The sequence below is a fragment of the Tetranychus urticae genome, chromosome 1 (genome assembly GCF_039701765.1).
Source record: "Tetranychus urticae isolate SD_2017Ah chromosome 1, NJAU_TeUrti_SD_1.0, whole genome shotgun sequence".
NCBI lineage: Eukaryota > Metazoa > Arthropoda > Arachnida > Trombidiformes > Tetranychidae > Tetranychus > Tetranychus urticae.
The window spans coordinates 8,661,300-8,670,303 of NC_142958.1; the positions used below are offsets into that span (position 1 = coordinate 8,661,300).

At 34.4% G+C, this 9,004-nt stretch overlaps 1 protein-coding gene across 1 annotated transcript; it reads left to right on the forward strand.

Moving 5' to 3' along the window:
• Nucleotides 1–838: 838 nt before the first annotated feature.
• Nucleotides 839–5,038, forward strand: LOC149094497 (uncharacterized). Its single transcript, XM_089266537.1, has one exon. It carries the CDS (start codon nt 839–841, stop codon nt 5,036–5,038), a length of 4,200 nt encoding a protein of 1,399 aa, XP_089122663.1.
• Nucleotides 5,039–9,004: the final 3,966 nt, after the last annotated feature.

The window sequence follows — 9,004 nt, forward strand, 5'->3', positions numbered from 1 at the left end:
ACCATTATCACCATTATTACCATTATCACCATTTTCAACATTATCACCATTGCTATCTATTGTAGACCAATTTTGTGTTAAATTTATTCTTTCATTGTTTTTCTTATTATCATACTTTTATTGTTCATTTCAAATTATACACTCCATTTTAGTTATTTGAATTATTCATACTTCGGTAATAATTATTGGTTTATTTGAATTTTTGAAAGAAACTTGCGCTTTTGAATTTATACTCAATTTCATCTCAAGGTAATACACATTTATACACATAAAATTATTTACACTCAACTTTTACTTCCAATCTTTACTTTGAAATTATTCTTATTCTCCATGAACTATATACACTGAATTTACATTAGGTTTTTTCCATTGAATTTTACATTGAACTTAGCTAAAGATTTTTTCACTTACTCTGAAATTGTTTCAATCTTTAGAGTATATACATTGAACTTTTATATTGATTTTTACACTGCAATAATACTCATAAAACACAAAAATAAAATTATTTACATAGACTTTTTCCATTGAGTTTTTAACATACTCTTGCTCTTATTAATACATGAAATTGCTCTTATTCTTTATAAAATTTGCTTTGAATTTTACAATAGACTTTTACATTGAATTTAACATTGAAATTTTTTCCTTTCATCTATCTATTCAAAATAATTCTTAACTTACGATTTTTAGAATTAGACATTTGCCTTCATTGTAATAGATTGAATTTGAATTTATCATTGTACTTATAAGTATCAAATCAACTAACACTTATTTTGTCTTATATTATTATTATTTCCTTCCTACTTTTTCACATCCTTAGTTTACTTTACAATACAGAAAAATGAGTCAAGATTCAGTTTTCAACATTTCATTAGATTTAGATTCAATAAATGAATTAGGTTTAGACTTAGAACTAGAATGCGAGAATGATGAAATTTGTATGAGAGTTTGCGAAATTTATGAAAGACAAGTTTTAGAAGAAAATTTAGATGCTCTACTTAGTGATAGTTTCAACTTTGATACTATTATGGAGCATGAATTCAGTCATCCAGTAGAAATTAGAGAAAATAGTTTACAAGAAGAAAATATACTTGATGCTATGTTAGAGGAAGATATGGAGTTTGAAAACATTATACTTAACACTGAGCCTATGGATCTAGTACAAGATGAAGATAATCAACAAGTTACCAGATTCCAACAAAACAATGTACCTCAAGTTGGTTATGGAGCACCATCTACTAATATCGATACAAATGACCAACAACAAGAAAGAATGCATGATATCCAAATAGATTTTGAAGTGACTGAAGAAGGTCCATGGAGGTCAAACCCTACTTTTCATTCTAAAACCAAATTACTACGAGCAAAACTAGTCTATGATGAGAACATGATGATTGATTTGATTCAAGTTGCCGCAGCTATCGACACAGCATACGAACGCTTTGTAGAAAAACTTATTTCAGATGCATCTGCAAATGATATGATCTACATCACTTTCAGGAACACGAGTGAAAATCGTGAACTATACGTTGCCTTTCTCAAAAGGAATTTCAACAAAGAAGCATTCTTGGATAGAGCATACGCTTTGGCTCAATCAGCCGGTAACTTCCTTGATAGCAATATATTTGAGATCAAGATTCAAATTGTAGAATGTCTTTCTGGGGGTGCTAATCGAATATCGAGACTGCAACCAGGTTCACTTCGCTCTCATCTCAAAAGGAGTGTGTATGAAATAGTTAATGATGACCAGCGTTGTGGTTACATTGCTATTGCTGTTGGTAAATTTCTTATTGATTACACGAGTGGAGACTCTAACTTAGGTACAACGTGGTCGAGTGTACGAAGACGTGAAGTACCACGAAGAAAATTGACTTCAGATCTATTCACCTCTCTCAACATGGCATGCGAAACACCTGTTGATATGAATATTTTAGCGCAAGTTCAAGAAAAACTTGAAAATTATCAAATTATTGTCGTTGATCAAAAAACACAGCTCAAAATTTTTGGTGGACCTGAACGAGAACGCCAAATTTTTCTAGAATATACACAACCAGGTCATTTTAATGTGATCACCAATATTACTGGATACATGGATTGTAATTATTTTTGCACTCATTGTTGGGTTAAAGGAAACAAAGCTAACCACTTTTGTCGTGATACTTGCTCAAAGTGTTCTAATACAACACCATGTCCAGTCGAAACACCTATTCTATGCGATGTATGTCACATAGAATTCAATTCACAAACATGCTATGATATACATATACAAAAATCTATGTGCATCAGAAAAGTTAAATGCGAAACTTGTTGGATTGTTTACACTGTTGGTCAACCTCACATTTGCGATACTTATAAGTGCACACTCTGTAACTGCGATTATACTGAATCACCACACTATTGCCACATTAAAGTTTTGGATCCTGAAGAGCTGCGTAAAGATGACCAAAAACCATCATTCATGATCTGCTATGACATTGAATCAATGCAGCTTCCTCTATCTAACTCTGAGTATGAACATCAACCAAACTTATTGATAAGTCACACTATTTGCAATGAATGTGTTGACTATACTTCATTCTCTAAAAGCTCATCGACTTGTGATAGCTGTGGACAACAAGAACACATCTTTCAAGGTACTGAATGTGTTAAACAATTCTGCAATTACATTTATAACTACATCGCTCCAAGGGCACACAAAAAGAAAGCCAGAGTTACTATTGTAGCTCACAATCAGAGAGGATATGATGGACATTTCATCATTCAAGATTTTTACAAGCGGGATTTTCAAGCTACCCCGAATCTAATCATGACTGGTTCCAAGATATTGTTTGCTTCAATTGAGAATCTACGTTTCATTGACTCTCTCAGTCTTTTCATGCAACCTTTAAGTTCTCTTTGCAAATCTTTCAATATTTCAGAGTTGAAGAAAGGTTTCTTCCCTCATCGTTTCAACATACCAGAAAATCAAAACTATGTAGGACCAATGCCACAAATAGAGTTTTATGACCCGTCAAGCATGAAACCTGCCCAGCATTCAGAGTTTTTGGAATGGTATCAACAACAATCCGGGGTTGAGTTTGACTTCAATAAAGAAATCATTGAGTATTGTAGATCTGACGTGCAGATTCTGCAAACCTCTATGCTCAAATTTACCGCTCTTTTTCAGTCAATTACTAGTTTAAACCCAATAACTAGAGGATTTACTTTGGCTTCCATTGCAATGGAGACATTCAGAGCAAACATGCTAAAGCCAAATTCTCTTGGTGTAACTCCTACTATTGGCTATGCAGATCGCAAACATTCCATACCGGGTGCTGCATGGCTCGATAGTCAAGAAAGGTTGTTTGATAAGAAGATACTACGGGAGCATAGGATTGGTAACTTTTACGCTGATGGATACATCCCTGAAACAAAACAAGTTTTTGAGTTCTGGGGTTGTTACTACCATGGATGCCCTTTGTGTTACCAGGATAGAACACAAATTATCAGGATCGGTGATCAAGACATCTGTGTTCAAGTTTTGTATGATCGCGTACAATTGAAGAGAGACTACTATGCACATAGAGGAATGGTTTTACATGAGATATGGGAACATGAATTGAACAAAAGTGATCCATATACTCATTCAAGGATTTCATACTATGGACAAATTAAAAGTATTGGACAAATAAATATTAGAGAAAGTTTTTTTGGTGGACGAACTAATAATATAAAATTTCATCATAAATGCACAGAAAATGAACGCATAAGGTATTTGGACTTTACTTCACTATACCCATACGTGCTTAAAAAGCATCAATATCCTATGGCACACCCGGAGCTGATTCAAGAAAACTTTAGCGATATAGATGAATATTTCGGTTTCATAAAATGTAAAGTTTTACCCCCACAAAACCTGAATATTGCGATTTTACCCATGAGACTTGGAAAGAAGTTAATGTTTCCCCTATGTAGGACTTGTGCAAATGAAATGTCAAATTCTGAGTGTCATCACAATGAAAATGACAGGTGTATTACAAACACATGGACATCAATTGAGTTACAAGAAGCTGTCAAAAACGGATATCAGATACTGAAAATTTACCAAGTATTGCAATATCCTAAACCAGACACTTCGGATTCTCAATTTGCTAATTATATTCGAATGTGGTTGAAAATCAAGCAAGAAGCAAGTGGTTGGCCTTCCTGGTGTCAAACTGAGGAGGATAAAGTTAGATATGTTTCTGAATATAAAGTCGCCGAAGACGTTGAACTTGATCCATCTAAGATTGAAAAAAATCCTGGCAAGCGTAGTATTGCTAAACTTATGTTGAATAGTTTTTGGGGAAAACTTGCACAAAACCAAAATATGCCCAAAACTGATGTTCTACGTAGTTATGCTGATCTTTGGGGTGTTCTTAACAACCCTGAATATGAAACATTAGGTCTTTTTGAAGCAAATCAGGACACTATCATTGTTCAGCATAAATTCAATGAAGAGTCAATAGAAAAAGTAAACCCTGGAAAAACAAATATTGCCGTCGCTAGTTTTGTTACAGCTTATGCTCGCTTAGAGTTATTCAGACTGATACAGAAAATTGAAAATCACAGAGAAGGTCGTGTACTCTACTTCGATACAGACAGTGTAGTGTTTATCGAAAGAGATGGAGATCCAGAAATAAAGTGCGGCGATTACCTTGGAGAATTAACCGATGAGGTAGAGCCAGGATGGAAATGCAGTCAATTTGTAACATTGGGTCCTAAAAATTATGGATATGAATGCACTGGCCCTAATGGAGAAGTCAAGGCTACTATAAAAGTGAAAGGAATCAAACTCACCGCCGCTGCTCTCGATATAATAACCATTGAACGCCTAGTGCAAATGATAACAAACTACATTGATGGACAACAAGATGAAGTGCTGGTTCAACAATCAAACATCACCTCAAACAAGTTCACTCATATCGTTCGTACCAGATGTTTCGAGAAAATTTATCGAGCAGTCTCAGAAAAAAGAAGGATTGAAGGAAACAATACTCGACCATATGGTTATAAACATTGAAAAAAAAATTTGCATCATTTTTGAAATTCTCATCGAAATATGTACAACTTTCGTACAAAGTTTATAAAATATGATGAAATACATCCCTCTTTTTTCATAAATTGTCACAATAAAAACTTTTACATTGGAATAACATGTATTTTTTTCTTTGAATTTTCACCAAATATGTACAAAGTCTTAATGGAATTGAAAAATATTGTACTTAACATAGTCAAAATTTTCCCAAAGTGTACTGAACGCAAAATATTTACACTAAATCTTTGCTAGTTATGTATTGGTTACGAAAAAAGAAGGGCGTGTATTCGGATTAGCAAATTTCAGTTGATGATATGAGCATGCGTTATATTTATATCTGACCAATACAAGCCCAACAAAAACTAGGGAGTCACTCTGAGCTCCCGTGAAAATTAGTACTTAAGAACGCTACATTTCAATTTTTAGTCATTCTATTTCCACTCTCCTAAGTTCTCTCTTCTCATCAACTTAGTGTTTCCCCATTCTGCCTTTAAAATTTAGTTTTTCTCTAACATCTTTATTTTCAAAATGAGTGAGTCAAGTGAACAACCTCGTAAAACCTATCCGGGGAATACTTGGTATCACGTCAGTTGTAAGAACAAAAATGAACTGACTGATGGAGCCTCAACATCCAAACAATCATGCGAAGACGGAAGTGAATATAAACCAGACTACTCCATCTTCAAATTTGGATCACAAGACAAGGAATGGAACCTTCTTTCACCAACCGATGAAAGCTGCTCCTTTGTTGTTGATCTATCTTATCCTAGTGTTGATCAATATATCTGGAATTGGGTCCGAATTGAGAAAGAAAGATTTGAAAATTTGGACGACCATTTCAAAGAACACCTTTTCCCTCATCTGACTAATGGCTACTATGCCAAATCTAAAGTCAGTCCTGCGATGAGAAAGATGCTTCTTTCAACAGGATCAAGATTGATTGTATTCTGTCGCAAAGAAGATGACTGGTATTCATGTGGTCTCGATAAGGAAGATGTCAATGCAGAAAATCCAGGAAAATGGACGGGTCGAAACATGGTTGGCCTTGCTTTGATGAACGTTAGAGCTCGCATCCGTGAAGAATGGAAGGTTGAAAATCTTGATGGAAAAGGGCACCGTAAAAGACAGAGGAAAGAGTAAAGATATTTAAAGAAGTTCTTGAATGTAAACCGATGAATGTATTGCTCTTTTTTGAATAAATTTTGTTTGTCACCATGAATTTTCATAAGTTTGTACATCCTTTCACATGCATGGTAGCAGGTCCAACTTCAAGTGGTAAGACAGTTTTAGTAGAATCTATACTGAAAAATCATAAGATGATGATTGAAGGTTTATCATCTTCTCCAAGAATTATTTGGTGCCATGGTCAAATCCAAGATAGATACAAAAGCGGAGGTGTTATAGTATATCATGAAGGACTAGTAGAAGACCCTGAATCATACGATCTTATTGTTGTTGATGACTTGATGAATGAACTGGGATCTGATAACCGCTTACTAAATTTATTCACGAAAGGGAGTCATCATATGCACATAAGTGTTATATTCATAGTGCAAAATATTTTTCATCAAGCTAAAAATATGAGAGGTATAAGTTTGAATTGTCAATACTTAATAATTATGAAAAACCCGAGAGACAAATCCCAAATTTACTGCCTTGCAAGACAGCTATATCCTACCAAGTCCAAAAAATTCATTCAAGCATATGAAGATGCCACCAAAGAGCCTTACAGCTATTTAAAGGTTGACTTGACACCTAAAACTCCTGAAAATTTGCGTATACAAGCTAAAATTCTTGTCACTCATAAGAACAACCCTACTGTAACCGTCTATGAAATATGATTTCTAGTGAGTTGCGAGATTCACTTTCAGTACTGAATGTTGCTGCAAAAATCAAAAGATTGAAACTTAGGCAGAAGTTCTTATCAGACTACTTCAAGAGGAATCCGCAAATATATAAAGCAGTTAAAGAAATTGCTGTCAACCTTGTTCATAAGAATATTCCTCTCGATGATAAACAGAAAGCTAAACTTAGACGCCATAAAAAGTCGATTGTTGATATTGTGAAAGATAAAGCTAAAACTAGGAGACTGAGACACGTCACTCAATTTGGAGGATATTTACCTATAGTCATACCTACTGTGTTATCTATAATATCTTCATTGATTAATGGCTGAAATAACAAAAAAGGTTTACGAGATAAACTCAAGTGGAGATGTCACAACCCAAAGTGAAGGTGCAATTGAACCAAGCTCCAATCCAAAGAAAGGATCAAAAACGATAAAAAAGAATAATAAAGAAATTATAACTTCAGTTCCTTCTAAGTTTCTAATAAATCAAGTCACCGTCATTGCACTAAAGCTAGCACTTAAAGGAGCGTATGACGTGTATGGTAAATTGATCTATCAGAAAAAACCTCTTCAAGGAACAAACATCGTTGATTTGATTCACTCACTAGTTACTGAAGGTAATAAGGGCCCTGGATTTACAGAATTTACACAAGTACTGAAGAACTGTGGTGTAAAGCCTTCAACTATAACTAGTAAAGCTGTACGAAGAAAACTTTCTCTTAAACCCTCAACAAGTGATAAGCGTAAGGGAAGTATATTTAGACCAGTTGCTTTCCCTAACATTCATGCTAATATTGAAAGTGATTCTGAATTGAATTCTATTGAAACTGTGTCGCATGAACAATTATCACCAACACCGTCCCTTTCAACCTACTCGACACCTCCAGAGTCTCCTCAACCTTCAACTTCTTATACAGAGTTACCTTCTCAGATACCTGAAGTGAATAGGTCAAAAAACAGAAAAACAGGTCTCACCAAAGGCAAACAAAAGAGAGCTAAAAGAATACAAGAACGAAGCCCATATAGCTTAAGAAATGCCAAGAAATGGATTAAGCTACACGAATGAAACATTACTAGCGGAAATATATTACACTCCTGACAATCCAGCAAGTTTTTCATCCGCTGATAAACTTTATCAAGAAGCTAGAAAGATCAATGAATCAATTAAAAGAGAGGAAGTAATTGAATGGTTAAAATCTCAATTGACATATACTCTTCATAAACCTGTAAGAAGAAATTTTCTTAGAAACCGAATCATTGTTAGTTCTATTGATGAGCAATGGGAAGCAGATCTTGTTGAGATGCAAGAATTTGCTAGCCAAAACGCAGGAAACAGGTATATCATAACAATAATTGACTCTTTCAGTAAATACGCATGGGCATTTCCAATCAAGCAGAAAACAGCAGCTGCTGTCACTAAAGTATTTGCTGAACTATTCAAAAGGAGAAAACCTGTTTCTCTACGCACAGACAAAGGAAAAGAATTCGTCAATTCAAACTTTCAAAAATTGTTGAAAGATAACAATATACGTTTCTACACCTCAAGTAATAGAGATATAAAATGTGCTATAGTTGAAAGATTCAATAGGACACTAAAAAGTAAAATGTTCAAGTTTTTCACTGCGAAGGGCACTCGCAAATTTACTGAAGTCCTACAATCATTGATTGATGGTTATAACAAGTGTTATCATCGAACAATCAAAATGGCCCCGCTTGCAGTTAATGAAAATAACTCTGATGAAGTTTTCAAGAATATATACGGAGTGGACTCTTTGCGGGGTTTGTACACGAAAAATAAAGCAAGTATGAAACTTAAAGAAGGAGAAGAAGTTAGAATGAAATACAAACTAAAACCATTCGATAAAGCTTTTTACCCTAATTGGACTGATCAAGTTTATAAGATAGATACTATCGATAACCACCAAGGTCATGCTGTTTATGAAATAAAGGATCATGACGGAAATAGGGTTAAAGATAAGAAATTCTATGACAAAGAACTACAGAGTGTAAACGCAGATTTATACAGAGTGGAGAAGGTTATTCGAAGAAGAATATATAAAGGAAAGATACAATACCTCGTGAAATGGTTAGGTTACCCTGCG

Excerpts from the sequence above, each read along its gene's own strand:
- LOC149094497 (XM_089266537.1), top strand. The coding sequence starts at position 839 with ATGAGTCAAGATTCAGTTTTCAACATTTCATTAGATTTAGATTCAATA.